A 22420-nucleotide genomic window follows, 5' to 3' on the forward strand; every position below is an offset into this window, starting at 1 on the left:
ATTTACAATGGTCAGTAGCGCCCACTCTCCTCAGGTCCCTCACCTCCCTCCACAGACCATTTCTCCCACATCCTAGACCTATCCCCCACCCGTGGTGGGGAGAGGAGCACAGGCGAGCAAGCAGAAAGAAGAGACAACTGGCAACCTGTGTTTTATTGGACAGCAGGAACCAGCTACTCATATTCATGCTTGGGGACCGGTGGAGGTTTCAATGCATAGGAGAGACAGCACAGGGACGCATCCGGGCACAGGTGCATGTAAGTTTCTTGCCTTGTGCAGTAAGTTCGGCAGGCCCCTTGACCCTTCCAGCACCGTTTGAATTCACTTCTCCCTAAACAGAGGAAAACCACAGGTCACAGAGCAGCCCACAGGTCACAGGTTAGACCACTGGTCACAAGTTAGGCCACAGATTCACTAACACTGGTCACAAGTTAGCTCTCTGGTCATCTGTTAGATCACTAGTCACAGATAAGAGTACTGATTACAAGTTAGGTTAGACCACATGTCATAGGTTAGACCATTAGTTACAAATTAGAGACTAAGGCCAGGCGCGGTGGCTCACGCCTGTAATCCCAGCACTTTGGGAGGCTGAGGCAGGCAGATCACCTGAGGTCAGGAGTTTGAGACCAGCCTGGCCAACATGACAAAACCCTTTCTCTACCAAAAATACAAAAATTAGCCGGGTGTGGTGGCAGGTGCCTTTAATCCCAGCTACACGGGAGACTGAGGCAGGAGAATCACTTGAACCCAGAGGGAGGAGATTGCAGTGAGCTGAGATTGTGCCACTGCACTCCAGACTGGGCAACAGAGGGAGACTCCATCTCAAATAAATAAACAGAAACTGATTTCTTGTCCAGGTAAAGCCACACACCAGGTACACATAAGCACTTTTCATAACAGTGCTATACGATTATAGTTAGTCTTATTACAATCCCTGCTATACAGGTAAGGAAACTGAGGCTCAGTGAGGTTAATAACCTTATCCAGATGGGCACAGTGGCTCACGCCTGTAATCTCAGCACTTTGGGAGGCTGAGGCGGGTGGACCACCTGGGGTCAGGAGTTCGAGACCAGCCTGGCCAACATGGCAAAACCCCATCTCTACTAGAAATATAAAAATTAGCCGGGCCTGGTGGCGGGCACCTGTAATCCCAGCCACTCGGGGGGCTGAGACAGAAGAATCGCTTGAACCCGGAAGGCGGAGGCTGCAGTGAGCCAAGTTCGTGCCACTGCACTGCAGCCTTGGCGACAAACTAAGACTCCATCTCAAAAAGAATATATATATATATATATATATATATATATATATATATATATATATGACCTTATCCGAGGTCATACCACCATTGAGGAGCAGAATTTGGACTCAAACCCAAGCAATCTGGCTTCAGAGTCCACACCCATTACATAAACTGCCCCTGACACATAGGGACTTGTTTAATGTTAGGTTTTAGTGAAGGAATTTCCAAACATGGGCAATGGAAAAGGCAAGGCTTTGGGGGAACACGTCCTTTGCTCCCTCCAAGGGTCTTTGGTCACAACATGGGATGGAGCCTGTCCTTCATTTATTCACTCAATAAACACGGAGCACTAGAAGTAGTACAATGAACAATACAGCCATGGTCCCTGCCCTCAAGGAGCTTCCAGCGTCAAGGAAGACAGTTTAAAAACAAGCATATAAATACAAGAAATAGATTCTGTGGTAACTGCCACACTGGAAATGATGAGGGTACTGTGATGGCCAGTTAGAATGCATGTGGGAAGTGAGGGGAGACTAGGACCACATAGACAAGCTTGACTGTTAAATGACATTTCTGGACATACAACCTCAGACTAGCAGAGAACAAGCAGGCCAGAAGAAATAGCACTGAGTGGGAGGTGGAGGGGAAAGGCTTCCCTGCATCTCTCTGGATTAAAACACATCCCATGTAATCCTCAAATGATGCCTTAGGCATAATCACAGGTTTTATTCAACCCTGCCGAGCAGTCCACACTTCCCTCTTACTAAGGTAGAGAATCTTAGAATGATACAGTGCTGGCCTCAAAATCTCCATGAGGCAAAGAATCCACCCTCTGAAGACGGTGTGTAGTATAATCGTTAACAGTGTGGTGTGAACCCAGCTCAGACCTCCTGGGTCCAAATCCCAGCTCAGTCATTTCCCATTGAGTGACCTTGGCCTCAGTTCCTCATCTGTACAACTCTCCTTCAGAGCACAGTTAAAGGATCACTTTAGCACAGTGCCTGGCACGTAGTAAATGTTCAATAAATAGGAGGCAAGATTATCAGCATGACAGCTTAGATTGCTGGGACAACCAGGACCCATTCTAGGTAAATCCTCTCATTCACCAGTAAAGAGAGGAATGAACTTGCCCAAGCTCCCATAGCCACTAAGTGGTGGGTCTGGAACCGGAACCCGAGACCCTAGCTCCCAGGTGAGGACACTTTCTATAATAATTTTTTTTTTTTGAGACAGGATCTCACTTTGTTGCCCAGGCTGGAGTGCAGTAGTGCAATCTCGGCTCAATGTAGCCTCTAATTCCTAGGCTCAAGCAATCCTTCCACCTCAGCCTCCTAAATAGCTAGGACTACAGGTGCACACCACTATACCCAACTAATCTTTTTGTTTTTTGTAGAGATGGGGTCTCCCTATGTTGCCCATGCTGGTCTCGAAGTCCTGGGCTCAAGTGATCCTCTTGCCTTGGCCTCCCAAAGTGCTAGGATTTACAGGTATGAACCACCACACCCAGCCAAGAAATACTCTTAGCACATGACCGCATTTGAACTTCCCAATCACTCCAATATCCAGCAGCAGTTCCTTTCTCCTGCATGATCTGCACTCTCTTCCTCATATCTTTGACTCTGTCTCCCACCAATTTCCTTTGTGCTCCCTCCCCCAGCCACACCAACCTCCTTGCTGCTGTTCAAACCCATCCATCACCCTGCCTCAGGGCCTTGGCCCTTGATGCTCCCTCTACCTGGAACGATCTTTCCTCGTATTTTCACCTTATTCAGACCTCTATTCAAACCCACTTTATATAAAATAAGATCGCTGGAATTTACTTCAAAATAATTCACGGGAATGGAGAGGGAAGTGAATAACAAAACAGGATTGGTTCAAATTGGTAATTGTTGAGGTTGAGTGATGGGTAATAGGGGCTCTTTTTTTTTTCTTTTTCTATTTTTTTTTTTTAAGACAGAGTCTCACTCTGTTGCCAGGCTGGAGAGCAGTGGCGCAATCACGGCTCACTGCAACCTCCGCCTCCCGGGTTCAACTGATTCTCCTGCCTCAGCCTCCTGAGTAGCTGGGACTACAGGCGCCCACCACCACGCCCAACTAATTTTTTGTATTTTTAGTAGAGATGGGGTTTCACCATGTTGGCCAGGATGGTCTCCATCTCTTGACCTCATGATCCACCCGCCTCGGCCTCCCAAAGTGCTGGGATTACAGGCGTGAGCCACCGCGCCCGGCCAGGGTTCTTTATACTATTTATTTCTTATTTCTGGTTGAAATTTTCCTAAATACCAAAGTTTCTGGCTGGGCTCATGCCTGTAATCCCAGCATTTTGGGAGGCCAAAGCTGGAGGATTGCTTGAGGCCAAGAGTTTGAGACCAGCCTGAGCAACATAGTGAGGCCCCATCTCTACAAAAATTTAAAAATCAAAGAAGTATCTTTTAAAAACTCATGCTGTTACAGTATTCTGTATTTCTGCATAAGTTTAAATTTTCCCATAATAAAAATGTTTAAAACTCACCTTGTTTATTTATGTTATTCTCTCTACTTTCATGTATATGTGAAATTTTCCAAAATAAAAAGTTTTTAAAAAGAAAAAACTCTAGGCCGGGCATGGTGGCTCATGTCTGTAATCCTAGCAATTTGGGAGGCTGGGGTGGGTCAATCACCTGAGGTCAGGAGATCTAGACCAGCCTGACCAACATGGTGAAACCCCGTCTCTACTAAAAATACAAAAATTAGCCAGGCATGGTGGCACATGCCTGTAATCCCAGCTACTCGGGAGGCTGAGGCAGGAGAATCGCTTGAACCCGGGAGGCAGAGGTTGCAGTGAGCTGAGATCATGCCATTGCATGAGCAACAAGAATGAAACTCCATCTCAAAAAGTAGAAAAAGAAACAAATCTTATCAGAGACCTTCTCTGTCCATCCTCATCAGCCTTCCCATCCCCACCCCCTCCATGCACACACCACTCTAACCCCTTCCCTTGCCTTTCCTCTTCTCAGCACTTATCACCACCCAACATATGTTTATCCACTTATTTTCTATCTCCACCAACTAAAGTGTCAGCTGCATGAAAGCAAGGACCTTCTTTTCTTTCACTGCTACATGTCTTTCACTGTTATGATTTCACAACCATCATAACATAAATGAATATTTATTGAGAGAATCCCATTTTATAGATTAGGAAACTGAGGTGCAGGCTGATTTAGCAACTTGCTCTAAGTTGCCCACCAAGTCAGTGGTGGGGCCAGAACTTAAATGCTGATAGAGGCCCCTCTGTCCTCCAGGACCTGAGAGTCTAGTCTTCATTTTTACAAGCACACATGTGCACACACACACACACATGCACACGATGTTGTTACCTGATGGCACATGACCCAGAACCAGGAGAGCCACAAGGAACAGAAGCAGCTGTGTCATGGCCACGGGGCTCCTGGGGAGGCTGCTGGAGAGAGCACAAGAGGAAAGACCCGAGCAGGCTGAGCCTCGCTGCTTCCAGCCCAGGCTTTATTGAGCTGCAGATGAAGGCAGTGCTGTGGGCAGCAGGCCTAAGTGGGAGTATGAGGCCATGTGGTCCCCAGGCTGCTTGGGATTTCAGCCAGCTATGTGGGAACTGGTCAGCCACACCCTCCGGAGCCTGTTGAGCTCGGAAGCTGGGGGTAGAATTTTCTGAGGCAATGTCTAGGGTCAGAAACTAGACATCTTCCCCACCTAAGAGAGTGGAAAAAATCTTGGCTTAAGAGAGACCTAGTTCAATCCCCCGCATCTCCCGCTAACTGCTGTGAGACATCAGACAAGTCATTTAACCTCTCTGAGCCTCAGGCTGTTGTCTATGAAATGATGACAAGCATCCCTTACAAGGCCAAGTGAACAGCATGTATGCAGGCCTACTCTAAAATGGGAAGAGTAATAGTACCCATGTCATAGAGAGTAATAGCTACCCATCTCATTTAGGGGACTAAATGAAGTAATACAGTGGCTCCTATAGTATGGTTCCCCCAGCAAGCAGCAGCAACACCTGGGACTTGTTAGAAATGCCAGTTCTTTAGCCCTACCCCAAACCTACTGAATTCACCTCTTCCTAAGCAGAGGAAGGCCACAGGTCACAGAGCAGCCCATGGGTCACAGGTTAGACCACTGGTTACAAGTTAGACCACAGATTCACTAACACTGGTCACAAGTTAGCTCTCTGGTCATTTGTTAGATCACTAGTCATAGATGAGAGTATGGGTGGGTCCCGGCAAAATGTGGCTTAACAAGCCCTCCAAGTGATTCTAACACACTGCCAAAGTTTGAGAACCCCTGAGATAATATCCGTGCAGAGCTTAGAACAGTGTCTGGTACACAGGAATCTAAGTTGCATCATGAAAGATGAGTAGGGGAAAAGGTATCCCGGGCAGAAAGAACAGAATGTGCCTAGAAGAGTAGGGCATGAGCCAAGCAAGGGTTTTCCTGGGAGGAGAGGTTGAAATGATTCTGCAGAGAATATGATGGGGCTTGAATGCCAAGTTCAGACTTTTGTATTATAGACAACCAAAAGTTTTTTAGCAAGAGTGTAAGCTGTTCAGATTATAGTTTTAAATAAAGAAACTGAAACCCAAAGAGGGAAGTTGACTTGCCTAAGGTCACACAGCAATTGTGCTGCAGAGATGGAAAAGCCAAGTCACCTCACTCCCAGACAATGAAGGGTGCTGCACCACTCATGGCCCATCTTGCAAGTTAGAAAGGTAAGCTTAGAGGGCCAAGCCATGGAAGGAAGCCAGGCATGAGGGGGTTCTGTATCAGCTCCAAGACCTGTGGGGGCTGAGCCAGTCTGTTCAGCTGCTGTGGGAGTTATTCCAAGCTGAACACCTGAATCCCCTCAGCCATGACAATGAGCCCCACCCACAGGTGCAGCCTGGTCTCCATGGGCTCCACACACAGACACACCCCAATTTCTCAAGACCTAAAGGGAGGCACCCCAGTCAAAGAGTCTGGATCCTGGCCCCTTGGATGGCCGATGTCACCAGCAATCTCTTTCCTCCTCCTCCATACCTGGGAGCATTTTTTTTTCAGCCATGAGTAATAGAAACAGTAGACAGAGTGGCAGAGACCTCAGGCCCAGGCCCAGCTAAGCCTCAGTTGGTGAATGAATGAATGATGCCAAAATAAGATTTTCATAATTCTTCAGTGCAGACTTCCTGAGCTCTCTCTTCCTCCAAGCCACCTCCCAAAATTAATTCTTCATCCAGAGCAGAGTTTCTTAAAGTGAGGTCAGTGAACCGCCTGCATCAGGATCACTTGGGGCACTTGTTTAAAACGCAGATTCCCGAACCCCTCTCCCAGCACCGTGGAATCCGCCTTTCTTGGAAGGTGGGACCTGAAAATTTAGCAAGTTCCCCAAGTGGTTTTTCTGGGGGCTAATATGTTAGTGCATCCCCTTGATGGAGTGGACAGATGTGGACGCAGATGGAGCTCCAGACCCAGGAATCCAGAGCCCCCATCCTTCCTTTCTCGTCTGCCACCCTCACCCGGTGCGTAGGGCTGGCAGAAGCGGGTCAGCTGAGCTCTGCACTTTCAGAAAAGTCACTGAGCGGCCAGGGCCTTGGGGCGGGGACCCCGGGGCTGCCCTAATGGGGCGGGGCTGGATGGGGCGGGGTCGCGGCTCCTCCCCCGGCCGAGGCGGCGAGGGGAGGGGAACTGGCCTGAGGGGCTGCTCACGGAGGCGGGTGGTACAGCCTGGAGCATCCAGCCGCTGGAGCTGCGAGGGACCCTGGACCCCTCCCACGCCGAGGTAAAGCCCTGCGCTACGCGCCGCCAACTTGCTCAAGTTGGAGCAGAGTTCGCCAGGCGATTGAGGGGGGATTCGGCAGCGTTGGCAGGAATAGGGGGGCTTCGAAACCGCGTCCCTAGGGTGAGGGTCTTCAGACCTGGGACCCGGAGGGCTGGATAGCCCTGGACAAAGACCCCTCCAACCCCAGGATGGGGGATTCACACCCGGGATGCCGGCTGAGAAAGCTCGGACCCAGACTCCAGGAATGGCACAGCGTTCCCGGGCCCTGTGGTCTGCCCTCCCCGTCCCCCTGCCAGGACCCTGTCCTGTCACCTAACCTGGGGCCTGACCGGCGGCAGCTCCCGTCCCCAAAAGCAGTTGGAGGCCGTAGCGCCAGCCGCTCCTGAATTTTTCACACAGGGGGCGGGTCAGACACGCGGTTCCCATGGCACTAGGGCACTCGGGTTACAGTCGGGTTACCCCCATACCCCCCTCGCGCTTCTGGAGTGCCAACCCGCCCTCCTGCCTCTTCCTCCTCAGACCCCGTGAAATTGGGCATCGAAAGTTAAGTAGCCCCTACCCTTAGGGGAGACCTGAAACTGCACTCCCAACCCAGAAGCTGTAGAAAGAGAGCGGTGGGGAAGGGGAGGAGGGGGACAATTCAGATGTCTTTCAGAGCCAGGGCCTCATGTTCTGTGGGAAGGGCAGGTCCGTGTACACGGAATGGGGAGTGTGCACGTGAGGACATCCCACCTTAGTACTGCCCCTCCACCTGCCTGTCTGTCATCAGGAGTAGATCATCCTTAAGACAAGGGAATGGCCTCTGGGTGTGCATGTCTGTGTGTTCACAGCCTGCACACTCACTCCTTCCATCCAGATCCAGGTTTACGCAGAGCCTGAGGCCAGAAAACCTAGGGACTTTCTGCCCCAAGAAGCTGAGGCACCTCCTACTCCCATCTGAACAAGAGGGTGATCTGGAAGAAGCCATACAGCAGCTCATCAGGACACTATAGAAAGAAGCAGCTCAAAGCAATTGGCTGACAGCCAATTCCCCCTTCTTTCAGAAGGAAAGAAGGAAGAAGCAAACCCCTCCCCCACCAAAGATGACACTCAACACCGAGCAGGAAGCAAAGACCCCTCTGCACCGGCGAGCCAGCACCCCACTGCCCCTGTCCCCACGGGGCCGCCAGCCTGGCCGCCTGAGCACAGTGCCTTCCACTCAATCCCAGCATCCCCGGCTGGGCCAATCAGCCTCCCTCAACCCTCCCACCCAGAAACCTTCACCTGCCCCAGATGATTGGTCTTCTGAATCCAGCGACTCTGAAGGCTCCTGGGAGGCTCTCTACCGTGTGGTGCTACTTGGAGATCCTGGAGTGGGGAAGACCAGCTTGGCCAGCCTCTTTGCAGGGAAGCAAGAGAGGGACCTCCATGAACAGCTGGGAGGTAGGGGCCATATGGGCTGGGCTGGGTTGTGGCCAAAGGAGCGAAAGCCCTGTCACCAGGGACACAGGGCTGCCAAGAACAGTTGTACAAGTCATGCACTGTTCAACTCTAAGGGGCATCATTCACTTAGACTATGACATGCACGATGCCCCCCCGCCCTCCAAAGTTGTACAGGGCACAGCCTGCACAATGGTCAAGGGGAGGGAAATTCTTGAATAGAACAAGAATTTTGCCAACTTCCCATGAATGAGAAGTATATGATTCATTTCCATGTCATGCGGGTGGCAATTCTGAATTCCATGTCAAGAAATGGTGTACTTCCACCAAGGTCAGAAACTCCCCTCCCTGACTCCTCTGACTCTTAGATTCTCCCAGTCCCATAGACACCCATCCATGGGCACCATGATCTACAGCAAAACTAAGATCCTTTGCAGAAGGGAGACTCCGAGACCCCAAGTTCTGGGCCCTGGGTCGCTTTATTCCCAAGAACTGCTGTGAGCTGAGAGTGTCGGGGGCCCCAGGATGATGGGGTACAGGGAAGATAGAAGAGATGAAGGTAGGCCCCTGAAGGACTGGCCAAAAGGACATAGGGTGAGTGGGGGAAGGGGGTTGATTAAATGCAGAGAAAAGGTAGGGACATCTAGCCAGACTCCTCTCTAGTCTTGACTTCTCTCTCCGAGTGAGAACACATATGTGTTACAGATAGGGAGACTGAGGTCAAGAGAGGATAACATGACCTGCCTGAAGCACGCACTAAGTCAGAGACAGAGCAGGCCTGGGAGAATTCCTAGCCCAACTTTAACCCCACCACCCCACCTTCATTCAATCAATCAAATCTTTCTGGCACCTACTATGTGCCAGGTACTATGGCAGCTGGGGAGACATGGGTTCCTACCAGAGGAGACAGGCATCAAACAAGTGTGATAAGCGTTTCCGAGGACAAGTGGAGGGGGCGATATGACCAGAAATGGGGGGTAGGGAACACCACACTCTCTCAGGCTTGCCCGTCCTCCCTGAGATCCAGCTCTTCCCTCGGTTGCAGAAGATGTATATGAGAGGACCCTCACGGTGGATGGAGAAGACACCACACTGGTGGTCGTGGACACCTGGGAGGCCGAGAAACTGGTATGGCACTGCAAGCAGAATTTGGGGAGAGGGGTGCTGAGCCTAATACTAGACTCCTTCCTGTCCCCTCCTGGGACACTACAGATCAGGTGTGAGCAACGGCCATCCTCAGCACCCTCCCCCAAAACCCACAGCTCCTAAGCAGTCTTTCCAATCCCAAACAGAAGACCCTTATGACCCTGACCCCTTCTCTCACTCCACAATCCCCTCCTAGCAGCCATCTCAGAATGTACTTCTCCCCCTGCAGATCTCCCCATCATTATTTCCACCCTCGTCCCACCCCTCCCACCCACATTGTACAGAAGGAACGCTGGATTTGGCCCCAAAATACCTAAGGCTGAACCCCCTTTCTTTTTCTTACTAGTTGTGTAGTTTTGTGCAATTGACTTAGCCACTCCGAGCTTCAGTTTTCTCATCTGATAAATGGGTTAACCATTCCTGCCTTCCTCATCAGCTAGTTTTTTAAAGTTCTTATGCAATTTCAGAGGTAAGCCCAGTTTAAAGCATGAAAAACTGCTGAATAGGGGTGAAGAATTGTAAATGATAACTCTTAGTAATTATGACTTGGTAGCTAGAGAAAAAGGAAATCAGGGCAGGAAGACAGCAGTAGGCAGGAATATGTCCCTATTATGATTTTATCTTGTTTGTGTTTTCTTTTCTTTTGCTACATGGGTAATACATGCTCATTGTAGAACTCTGAGGAAAAACACCTAAGCAAAGAGAAGGATCTAAAATCACCTGGGATCCCATCTCTCTAGGGGATAGGCTGCTCAAAAACTAAATGGTGAGTCTTCTGATTCCCATTCTACTGATGAGGAAACCAAAGACCAGAGCGGTTAAATAATAATAATAATGTGTCCAAAGCTCTCAAATAGCAAGTAAGATCCAAACCCAGATCTACAAAATCTTTGTAGATCTTTTTTTTTTTTTTTTTTTTTTTTTTAGACAGAGTTTCACTCTTGTTGCCCAGGCTGGAGTGCAGTGGCGCCATCTTGGCTTACTGCAACCTCCGCCTCCCAGGTTCAAGCAATTCTCCTGCCTCAGCCTCCCAAGTAGCTAGGATTACAGGCACCTGTCACCACGCCCAGCTAATTTTTGTATTTTTAGTAGAGACCGGGTTTCATCATGTTGGTCAGGATAGTCTTGAACTCCTGACCTCAGGTGATCCACCTGCCTCGGCCTCCCAAAGTGCTGGGATTACAGGCATGAGCCACCATGCCCGGCCGAGGCTGTATTCTTATGCATTAGGACTGCATAAGAGTCCTCGTCTTATGACTGTCCTCCCCCTCAAGAGCATCACCTTCTGAATCTTCAGCTGAGGTTTCAGTCATTTGCTCATTCATTCATTCAGAAATACTTGCTGGGTGTCTATCATGGACCAGGACCTTGGAGACACAGAGATGAATAAGGCCTGCCTGTCTGCAGGCCCTCTGGCTTCGTGGACCTCACAGGCTGGTTAGAGGGTCTACTTTTCATATGCAGCTGAGAATGCTATGGGGCAGTGTCCAGCAAGTTAAGATGGGTGATCAGACTGGGAGTCCCACTCAGGAGACAGGGGAGAAAGGATACTAGACTAGAAGGCGGGAGCTGGAACTCCACACCCAGCTTGCTTTCGCCTTGAGAACATTTTCTCCTCTTTTCTGGCCTTTTATTTTCGCAACCAGCAAAATTAGGAAACTGAACCAGTTTCCCTGATCGGTGACTGTGAAGAGAGGTCTCAAAGAGGGTCCAAGCAGTAGCAGCATCATTGAAATAAGTATCCATCCGTTCCATCTGTGCGCTACATGGTACTCTGATATCAGAGAGGCTGAATCTGACAGAATTGGATGGGCCTTAGGACCTTAGTGTACCAGGTTGGCTGACCATCAGGACCACTTGGAGTGTATTAAAAATCAAATTATTGGCTGGGCGCGTTGGCTCATGTCTGTAATCCCAGCACTTTGGGAGGCCGAGGTGGGCAGATCACCTGAGGTCAGGAGTTTGAGACCAGCCTGACCAACATGGAGAAACCCCATCTCTACTAAAAATACAAAATTAGCCAGGTGTGGTGGTACATGCCTGTAATCCCAGCTACTCAGGAGGCTAAGGCAGGAGAATCACTTGAACCTGGGAGGCGGAGGTTGCAGTGAGCAGAGATCATGCCATTGCACTCCAGCCTAGGCAACAAGAGCAAAACTCTGTCTCAAAAAAAATAAATAAATAAATAATAAAAATCAAATTATCAGGCCTCACCCTGGCCCTCACCCTCAGCCTGGGCAACAGAGCGAGACTCCATCTCAATAAAGATAGATAGATAGATAGATAGATAGATAGATAGATAGACAGACAGATACATACATACATACATACATACATACATACTACAGCCCCACTTTTAGAGCTTCTTATTCTTTTATTTCTTTTCTTTTTTTGAGATGGAGTCTCGCCCTGTCACCTAGGCTGGAGTGCAGTGTCGTGATCTCAGCTCACTGCAACCTCCGCCTCCCAGGTTCAAGCTATTCTTCTGCCTCAGCCTCCCGAGTAGCTGGGACTACAGGCACCCACCACCACGCCCAGCTATTTTTGTATTTTTAGTAGAGACAGGGTTTCACCACGTTAGCCAGGCTGGTCTCGAACTCCTGACCTCAGGTGATCTGCCCACCTCAGCCTCCCAAAGTGCTGGGATTACAAGCATAAGCCACCATGCCCAGCTGAGAATCTATATTTTTAATCACACTCCCAATGAGTTCATACCAACAAATCCATACACCAACTGGCTTTTGTGATCTTGACATACAGCAAATCCTCCAAAAATATTTGTGCAATGAATGAATGAATGGTCAAGACTCACTTTCTCATTCTAGAGATGGGGAAAACTAAGACCCAAAGGAAGAAACCTGTCCATACTCAAGGTTGAGAACCCACATCTGTCTGACTCACCCTAAGGTTATTTGGCCTGGGAAATGATCAATATGGCTGTTGAGAACTTACCCCACTTTGACAATGACATTGACCGTGAATCTGATGCTTTCCTATTCATCGCCAAATTCCCATTTGGTTATCAGAAAATTTCTGGCTTCTGGCCGAGCACGGTGGCTCATGCCTGTAATCCCAGCACTTTGGGAGGCCGAGGTGGGTGGATCACCTGAGGTCAGGGTTTGAGACCAGCCTGGCCAATATCCTGAAACCCCGTCTCTACCAAAAACACAAAAATTAGCTGGGCGTTGTGGCAGGTGCCTGTCATCCCAGCTACTCAGGAAGCCGAGGCAGGAGAATCACTTGAACCTGGGAGGTGGAGGTTGCAGTAAGCCAAGATCATGCCACTGCACTCCAGCCTGGGAGACAGAGTAGGACTCCATCTCAAAAAAAAGAAAAATGCAAGAAAATTTCTGGCTTCTTCACTACCTCACAACCACACACAGTCTTTCTCACTTCAGGCCTTAGCTCTGACTGTTCCCTTTGTCTGGAATCTCTTCTCTCCTGCTTGGCCTCCCCCTCCTTCCTAACCCCATTCGCCAGTCCCCTGTGAAGCCCTCGCACACTCTGCCAGGTGGGGTTGTTCTGGCCTCCCCACCCCACTCCTCCAGCCACTTACACATGTCTCTTACTGGTACTTTCACACTACACTATAACTCCCATTTCCATAAGCTCTCTTCCAGACCATGAGCTTTTGGAGGGCAGAAACCATGTCTTATTCAACACTTATAAGGTTACTACCCAGGTAGTCCAGTCTTGGAGGGCTGTCCCTAACAAAAGTTCACCATCCGAAATATCAAAAGCATTGCAGTTCTTTCTTTTTCTTGGTCAAACAACTTGAAAGGACTCCACTTCTTAAAGTGCCCCTTGACTGTCTCATCCCCTTGTGAACTTACACTTTACAGTTGTTCCTTCACCTCCATCTTCAAAACTGTCCTGAAAAATGCCTTCCCTCTAAAGTCAGCCTCCTGTCCTCACTTTTCTCTCTTTTTTCTCTTCATTCTGGATTTCACCAGGCATAAAGAACCATATGGCAAGACTAAACCCTCCTCAGAAACAAGACAAAAGAGCTAAACAGGTCAAGAGAGAACCCTCTTTAGCAGGAACAGGAACCAAGTAAATTTTGCCTGCACTACCCAGCCTGCAAAAGTATCAGTGAGTGAGAGAATTCTGTGAGGCAGTGTTATTAGCCTAAATTTTTAAGCAGAGAAACTGAGGCTCAGAAAGAATCACCAATTTTCCCAAGGTGACACAGGGAATTATAGCAGAAGTTGTCCCCCACACCTGTCCAAACTATAAACCTCAAGCTGCATCCCACCCATTAGACCATCCCAGCTCCACCTTCCTCAGCCAGGGCCTAGATACCCTCTGAGGATGGGCCTTGGGTCCCTCTCCTGCAGGATAAAAGCTGGAGCCAGGAGTCATGCCTGCAGGGGGGCAGTGCCTATGTCATCGTATACTCCATCGCAGACCGAGGCAGCTTTGAGAGTGCCTCTGAGCTCCGCATCCAGCTGCGGCGCACACATCAGGCAGACCATGTGCCCATCATCCTCGTGGGCAACAAGGCGGACTTGGCCCGCTGCCGAGAAGTCTCTGTGGAAGGTGAGCCCTCCATCCCACCCCCTCCTCTTCACCTGGGCCCCACTGTCATGGCTGCTCCTCCAGCGCTCTTCATCTCAGTGACTGTCCCTGCCAAGCTGCCCCTACCCTGCAGCCGCTTGCCTAAGCCTGCAAGCTAGGAACCATTCTTGCCTCCCACTCATCACCCCCAAACCAGTCCCCAAATACTGTCAGGCCACCTCCATTAATCCCACATTCCCTTCCCTCTCTGCCCACAGTCTCTGTGCTATCCTGGCATCTCCACCTTCGCCAGTCCTCCTGCTTCTCAATTATTCCTCCTTGCCACCTGCCAGAATTTTCCAAGACCAGAGTTGAATTTGCACTTCTTAAAAATTCCTGTATGTGGTGGGGCATGGTGGCTCACAACTATAATCCTAGCACTTTGGGAGGCCAAGGTGGGAGGACTTGCTTGAGCCCAGGAGTTTGAGACCAGCTTTGGCAACACAGCAAGACCTTCTCTCTACAAAAAAAATAAAAAATAATTTTAACTCTTTTTTAAAAAAAAATTCTGGCCAGGCCCAGTGGCTCACGCCTGTAATCCCAGCACTTTGGAAGACTGAGGCAAGTGGATCACTTGAGGTCAGGAGTTCAAGACCAACCTGGCCAACATGGTGAAACCCCATCTCTACTAAAAATATAAAAATTAGCCGGGCATGGTGGTGCACACCAGTAATCCCAGCTACTTGGGCAGCTGATGCATGAGAATCACTTAAACCCAGGAGGCAGAGGTTTCAGTGAGCCAAGACCACGCCACTGCACTCCAGCCTGGGTGACAGAATGAGACTCTGTCTCAAAAAAATAATAATAATAATTTCCTCTATGGCTCCCCTAGCCCCTTAATCAGAGACACTTTATCCACCAGGATGATAGGCCCAGTGCCTACAGGCTTTTCAAGGGCTTACATTTGAGAACTGAAAAGAACCATTATTGGCTCCAAAATACAGTGAAAAAAATTAGAAATTCAAATTTCGCAAAGCTTTAATTGTCTGCAAAACATATTTTGTCAACCAGCAACTACAAACCAAAACTTTAAACGTCATATATGGCTTGTATTTACAATGGGATGGGGACTATTTTAATAAGTTTGACGTATCAGATAGGGCCCATAACAATTTTTCAATGGTCTTACTCACAGAGTAAAATCTAAAAAATGTGTAAACTGAGACCCAGAAAGGAAAAAGCTAGTTTCACAGTCACCAGCCCCTGAGGACTAGAACTCGGGCTCAGTGGCTCCTGGAGGTGGAAGACCCTATGCTTTGTGAACAGACATCCAAAAAAAAAAAAAAAACTGCAACATAAGCCCCAGGAGATTTTGTTAAAGCACAGATTTCCAGACCTCAACCCAAACCTACAGAATCAGAAACTCTGAGGGGGGGTCCAGGAATCTGCATTTAAACAAGCTCCTCCAGGTAATTCCGATCCACAGCAAATTAGACCCTTTACCTGGCATTCAATAATCTGACCCCTCCGTGACCCCAGCCTCTCTGTCTTCCCTCAAAGACCAGTCTGATTTATCTGAGTCCCCAGACAGCAGCACCAGGCATGAGCACAGGAAAAATTGCTTCCAATCGAGACTAAACACATCTCTTCCTACCTTTTTCTCCGCCTTCCGTTATGGCTCCACCCCTCCTCGCCGGGCCCCGCCCCCTCAGAGGGCCGCGCCTGCGCTGTGGTGTTCGACTGTAAATTCATCGAGACATCCGCCACGCTGCAGCACAATGTGGCCGAGCTCTTCGAGGGCGTGGTGCGCCAGCTGCGCTTGCGCCGCCGGGACAGTGCGGCCAAGGAACCCCCAGCACCCAGACGGCCGGCCAGCCTAGCCCAGCGCGCTCGTCGCTTCCTGGCACGCCTGACAGCCCGCAGCGCACGCCGCCGGGCACTCAAGGCCCGCTCCAAGTCCTGCCACAATCTGGCCGTGCTCTGAAGCCCCCCGCCCTTCTGAGAGTTGGCGGGTCACTGAGGTGCATTCTGGGCTCCAGGGACGCCACTGCGGGGCAAAGGCGCCTTTACCTGGAGTCTGCATCATGGGTCTTGCTTGCCTGCTGCCCTGATGGCCTGAGCATCCTCCAGATCCCAGCCTGGGGGATCCCGGGAAAGCGATGGACAGACAGACGATGGGGCCGAAGCCCCAAGCTGGGCACAAAGTAGTTTTTTACGTGGTGGGTGTCTTTTTGTAAAAAAATCTTCCTTGTCCCTGGGCTCTGGCCAACCCTCAGAAACCCTCACAATAAACCAGACCAGAAGGATGTCGCATCTGAATGCCCAGACCTCTCCATCTCGGCTCTTCCAGGCGTCTCCACCTACTGCCCTCCCATCTGCACTTGACTGTAGACTGGTCTGGCCTGCTGGCCTGGGCGTCAGGGCGCATCAATAAAGTACTTGGACCAATTTTGTGCTCAGGCCCTTCTCTCAACAGTGGATCACAACCACAGTTCCGTGACCAGCTACTTTCTCATTAACCCATGTTTTACGTTCTAGATTCACATGTCTGGAAGGACCTCAGTACTCATCCTGGCAATAGAATTGCTGGCGTTTGTTGGGAGCTGTGTACTAAGCTGTCACAACAATTAATCCTCCCAACACCTGGGAGAAGGGTTTCCGATTAACCCCATTTTGCTCATTAGTAAACTGAGGCAGAGGACACCGAAGGCTCACCCAAGATCATACAGCTGCTATACGCGAAGTTGCCGGGATTCCAGCCCAGGCTTGTCAGACTCTAGTGACCAACATATCCATTGTCCACTTTAAAGATGATACAAAACCCTATAGAATCTTGGCAAAACGAATTTAAAAACATAATTTCGCATCCAATTTAAAGGAGGTTGGGGCAGGAGCTCTATGAAACTCAATGCATTAATCCCCGGGATGGACCCCAGTTTAATCCAACTCACTCATTTCCCGAAGGCAGAAACAAGCCTAGAGAGGGGAGGTGAGCATGCCAGAGTCACCCAGCCAGGGAGGATTACCCCCCTGGGCCCAGCCTCCTCCTGGGTCTCCCTTTGGCTGTGCGGGAGGAAGGAGGTGGTGAGGCGTCCAGCCTGGCTGGGGTCAGGGCTGGGTGTTGGGGATCAGGTCAGGAGTTTCCAGCCCGAAGGGAAGGGGTGTCACTGCTTTGAGAAGAAAACAAGACGCAAACCGTTTGGACCATCGTGTCCCTGACGCCGGACATCCCTTCCCCCAACTATCCCAGACGCCCCAGCCCCCGGGGACGCGGTGCAGAGAAAGACCGCAGCACCCGCCAGCCAGCCAGCAGCGTCCTCCAGCCGCGAATCCCCGCACCCCAGCCTTCCAACGGGGATGGATGGCACTCACTCCCACACCCCAACCCCAGCCTGGGGAAGGGAAAAGAAGGACGTCTTCCCCCACCCCAAGCTGTCTCCCGCCTGCGGTCAGGGGGAGGGGCTCTAGCTGTGGAAAGTTGGCAGAGGCGGCCGGCAGCAGCCGGGAGAGTGGAAAAAATGATATCAAACCCGGAAAAATGCAGGCCGGATGGAGGGCCGGAGTGGGCCCTGGGAGGTGAGAGGGCGGGAGGGAAGTGGGGAGGGGGAAGAGCTGAGAAAAGAAGAGGGGCCAGGGAGACAGTGCAGGAGCTGGCTTTAGAAAACTGAGTACAATCGCCCTCATCCCCTCCTTTCTTCATCTACAAGTATTTATTGAGGGCCTACTAAGTGCCGGGCACAGTGCCAGGCTCTGGGGAGATGTGGTGAACAGAAAGAGGGAGCTCACTGCTCGGTAGCTCACAGTAGGGTGGGCTGGCAGACTAGAAAACAAATCAGCAAATAAAAGAATCACAAACTGATAAGGGCTGAAAATTAGAGTGGTCAGGGAAGGACCTGAAGATAATCCAGTCCAATCCCCCATCCTCAGATAGGAAAACTGAGGGCGAGAGAGAGAGAGACAGACAGAGAGAGAGAGGGAGAGAGAGAGAGAGACAGAGAGAGAGAGAGAGAGCTTACCCCAGGCTACTCAGAATGTGGAAGAAATACTTGAGAATGGGATAAGGGAGGAAAGGGGGAGGGAAGAAAGAACTGGTGCAGACCAAGATGGGAAGGTGGGAGGTGTTGAGGGAAGGAGAGTTATGCAGCCAGCACGGCAAGATGGCAGGGTGATTGAGGGCACTGCCCTGAACCAGGGGGTGTGTGTTCAAACCCCGCTCCCCTCCATCTCTCCATGCCTTAGTTTCTCCATCTATAAAACAGGATTCATGACAATTCTTTCCTTTAGGGTCGATGTGAGGATTAAATGATTCAAGTTGTGTAAAATGCTTAAGACACTTTCCGTGTCTAAGAAGATTCAATAAATGTGGGCTCCCGCTAGCATATCTTCTTTAAAAAAAAAAAAAAAAAAAAAAAAAAAAAAACAGGGTCTCACTCTGTTGCCCAGGCTGGAATGCAGTGGCGTGATCACAGCTCGCTGCAGCCTCCACCTCCCAGGCTCAAGCCATCCTCCCACCTCAGCACCCCAAGTAGCTGGGACTACAGGCACATGCCATTATGCCCAGCTAATTTTTTTTTATTTTATTTTTAGAGGAGACAAAGTTTTGCTGTGTTGCCCATGATGGTCTCAAACTCCTGAGCTCAAGAGATGCTCCCACCTCAACATCCCAAGGTGCTGAGATTTCAGGCATAAGCCACTGGGTCCCACCCTGCTATCATATCTTAAGGCCTTGCAGAAACCAGGATTTGTTAAAGGTAAGATATTCTGAGACTGTGAAGACCTGCTTATGAGTCTCTGCCTGGCATATGTATTCACATGTTTTTGTCTGTCTGCCCCACAGGAATGAAAGCTCCTTGAGGGAAGGGCCCTCAGTGCTGCTCTGATCCCAGCACCTACAACAGTGCCTGGCTCATAATAGGTGCTCAGTAAATATTTGTTGAATGAATTAATTCATTATCCATTAATAGATATCCATTAATTCATTATCCATTACCTGTAAAGTGGCCCTTCCAATCCTGTCCTCTCTGATTCTAGGTGTCTGTGAACAAGGAATGGAAAGCATGTAAGAAAACCACACTCTTCCTCAGCCTATTATAGTTTAAAAAGTACTTTCTCATCCATAAAAACAAAACCAAAAAAAAAATAGCTAACTTTGTTTTAACTGTTTCTCTGTGTTAGTGTTGGGCCCCATGCTACATGCTGGGTACACATTTTCTCATGTCCTCACCACCACAACCCTCTACTTAATAGGTACTGTTTAATAGATGAGAACACAGAGGCTAAGAGAACCCAAGAATCTCTCCAAGGCTACACAGCAAGAAAGGGCCAGATCAATGGTCGAGAGGCAGGCAGGAACTGCCATCTTAGTTGTACAATTAGGGAAACTGAGACTCAGAGAGAGGAGACGAGTTGTCCAACCCCAAAGTTATGTAATAAACAGCAAGCAGTTAGATCACTCTTACTATGTACCAGGTGCTTCAGGTGCTGTCCTAAGTGTTTTTCATACATTAATCATTAAATCCTGAAACACCGATCCTATTATCACCACCCCAGTTTTCAGATGGAGAAACTTGTAGCACAGAGAAGTGCAGTACCCCACCAAGATTGCACAGTTAGCAAGTAGCAGAACCAGAATTCAAACCAGGGAGATCTAGCTCACAGCATTAAGAGGTGGTGTGTGTTACACCATTTGTCTGTACAGCAAGCCTGGAACAGGCTGGTATAAAAAGGAAGGTGTCTTTGTCTCCAGCCCTGCTGCCTGAGCTAGGGGCAAGATAGAGAACAAAAGCGCATTGACAGCATCCTCAGCTGCCAGCTGGGACTTTCCACCTTGAAGGGAGGATACTGTTATGGAAAAAATGATAAAGCTCTGGGAAGATGGATTTCTCCCCAGGGGCCCCCAAGCCTCCTCAGAGTCCCTCCTCTTGCTGTGGGGGAGGGCCACAAACTGTGCTGGCCTGGTCCAGATGAGACAAAGGCCACCTGGATCCCAAGACACCCAGCCAGGCTGCTCGAATACTGAGGATCACTGGCCTTGGTGGAAAGTTCCAATTTCTCACCCCAGGCATGAAGCTTCTGCTCAGGGACCCCCGAGAAATCAGGTTCAGGCTGGAGCTCCCTGTCCTTGGAGATGGGAAATACACATCTCATAGGGCCCGCTCTCTCCTTTCTTCATTCAACAAACATGGACAAGGATGTGGGCTCTGAAGGAAGGTAGAGAATGTAGAGAGGATCACAGCTGGTGGGTACAGGAACTTCCAAGTCCCTGCCCTGGCCACAAAGGGAAGGGGAGGGTAAAAGAGGGTTAGAAGTAGTGAAAAATTCACCTACAACTGCTTTGTAATGATTAAGAATCCCTCCGGTCTGTCATGACCATATGACCTTAGGCAAATCAAAATATACAGAGTGAAGGGGTTAGCATAGAATTCTCTATGTAATTGTCTGTGTCTCCAGAATATTTAAATATTGTAGTTCAACAGCTTGAAAAAATATACAAGTTCAGTTTCAATTTGAGCACTGTTCCCTTCTGTTCAGTTCAGGGTTCAGTTAAAAATAATACGAATGATGGGATGGGAGCTCTGGGTGCAGCAATGTGTGTGGTTTTACCCAGTTCCATATGGTTCAAGTTCAAGGCTAAGGTGTGTGTGTATGTGTGTGTGTGTGTTGTGGCTTATATTCCCATCCATTGTGGATGTGACAATTTATTGGTGGAAAAGCACAGGCTTTGGAACTAGAAGAAACCTGTGTTTAATCCCACCTCAAGCACTTGATCTCTGTGTGAGCTGGGTTCTCCTTTCCTTCATTTTGAAATGAGAGGTGATAATTCTTATCCCATAGGATTAAATGAAGTTTTTAGTACTTAAGAAAGAACCACTATATGCCATTGGTAATTTACTTCCCCTCTCTAGGCCTCAGTTTTCTCATCTGGAAAGTGGGGATATTAATAGTATTTCTTGGCCAGGCACAGTGGCTCATGACTCTAATCCCAGCACTTTGGGAGGCCGAGGTGGGCGGATCACCTGAGGTCAGGAGTTCAAGACAAGCTGGCCAACATGTTGAAACTCCATCTCCATTAAAAATACAAAAAAAGTTAGCTGGGCATGGTGGCACGTGCCTGTGTTCCCAGCTGCTCAGGAGGCTGAGGCAGGAGAATCACTTGAATCCTGGAGGCAGAGGTTGCAGTGAGCCGAGATCATGCCCCTGCACTCCAGCCTGGGCAACAGACCAAGACTCTGTCTCAAAAAAAAAAAAAAAAAGGTATTTCTCACTAAGGGTCGATGTGAGAATTCAATCAGGTTGGCTATTTGTTAGCATGATGCTTTGCACTCAGTAAGCACTCAATAAATTGTAATGCATTTCCATGCATTACTTTATACTTTTTCCCACAGATATATTTTGCTAAGGCAAAGTATTGGATGCTTTTAAACATCATACTATATGTATCCTTCAGCTTTATTATTTTTCACATTCAACATTATATTTATGAGATTCCTTGTGTTGAAATCTGTAACTATTCTTTTTCATCACTGCACAATATTCCACTGTATGAACATATAAGATTTATTTATCTTTTCTTCCTCTTGATGGGCTTTTTTTCTGCTATAAATAATGCACTATGAACATTGCATGTGCCTCTTTGAGCACATATATGAGAGTTCCTCTTTCCATCTTTCCACTCTGCCATCTTCTGTGTCTCAGCTTGCCCTGGGATAGCTACCCTTAGGGTCCCAATATGGCCACCCCAGTTTCAGGCATCAAACGTGGACATGACAAGGTCCAGGCAAAGCAAAAAGGTTGTCTCTTCCTCAGCATGTCCCTTTCATCAGCAAGGAAACTCTTCCAGAGCCCTCTAGCAAATGTCCTTCATTTCTCACTGGCCAGAATCTGGTTACATGGCCACCTTCAAACTAATCAGTGGCTTAGGTTAATCAGGGTTTGCATAAAGTACAACATGACCACACCAAGAAGAAAAGCTAGAGCTGGGTTAACACCCCAAGTGCTCTAGTCAGGCAGTCAAGGGTGCATGCTCTTAGCTTTTCCAGTCTTACAAAACAGTCCAGAGTGAGTGTGACCATTCCAAATCCAGTCCACTTCAGGGTCTACCCAACTCTGTGAATGAGGATAGATGCCTTTTCACAGAATTGTCTGGAATGAAACTTTGGGAGGCCAAAGTGGGCAGATCACCTCAGGTCAGGAGTTCAAGACCTGCCTGGCCAACATGGTGAAATCCTGTCTCTACTAAAAATACAAAAAAAAAAAAAAAATAGCGAGACACGGTGGTGCGGGCCTGTAATCCTAGCTACTTGGGAGGCTGAGGCAGGAGAATCCCTTGAACCAAGGAAGCGGAGGTTGCA

The 22420-nt window shown here is 49.1% G+C and overlaps 2 protein-coding genes across 7 annotated transcripts; one reads left to right on the plus strand and one right to left on the minus strand.

Annotated features, from left to right (window-relative positions):
* Positions 1–127: 127 nt before the first annotated feature.
* On the minus strand, positions 128–15782 carry DEFB124 (defensin beta 124). Of its 5 annotated transcripts, none has more exons than XM_016937629.2 (3): positions 15724–15782; positions 4597–4679; positions 128–331 (listed from the first exon to the last, which is right to left on the minus strand). In XM_016937629.2, the coding sequence occupies exons 2-3, from the start codon at positions 4652–4654 to the stop codon at positions 174–176; spliced, it is 216 nt and encodes a 71-aa protein (XP_016793118.1). In that variant the 5' UTR covers positions 4655–4679; positions 15724–15782; the 3' UTR covers positions 128–173. The 5 variants fall into 5 exon arrangements, with proteins under 5 accessions (XP_016793118.1, XP_016793116.1, XP_016793115.2 ...); XM_016937627.2 differs by lacking the exon at positions 15724–15782 and adding an exon at positions 8271–8352; XM_016937626.2 differs by lacking the exon at positions 15724–15782 and adding an exon at positions 7763–7868.
* On the plus strand, positions 6885–20780 carry REM1 (RRAD and GEM like GTPase 1). Of its 2 annotated transcripts, XM_009437009.3 has the most exons (5): positions 6885–7007; positions 8051–8429; positions 9472–9554; positions 13910–14111; positions 15782–16517. In XM_009437009.3, exons 2-5 carry the CDS (start codon positions 8090–8092, stop codon positions 16051–16053), a joined length of 897 nt encoding a protein of 298 aa, XP_009435284.1. In that variant the 5' UTR covers positions 6885–7007; positions 8051–8089; the 3' UTR covers positions 16054–16517. The 2 variants fall into 2 exon arrangements, with proteins under 2 accessions (XP_009435284.1, XP_054530362.1); XM_054674387.1 differs by lacking the exons at positions 6885–7007; positions 15782–16517 and adding an exon at positions 18657–20780 and having other exon boundaries at positions 7952–8429.
* Positions 20781–22420: the final 1640 nt, after the last annotated feature.

The sequence above is a fragment of the Pan troglodytes genome, chromosome 21, assembly GCF_028858775.2.
Source record: "Pan troglodytes isolate AG18354 chromosome 21, NHGRI_mPanTro3-v2.0_pri, whole genome shotgun sequence".
Taxonomy (NCBI): Eukaryota; Metazoa; Chordata; class Mammalia; order Primates; family Hominidae; genus Pan; species Pan troglodytes.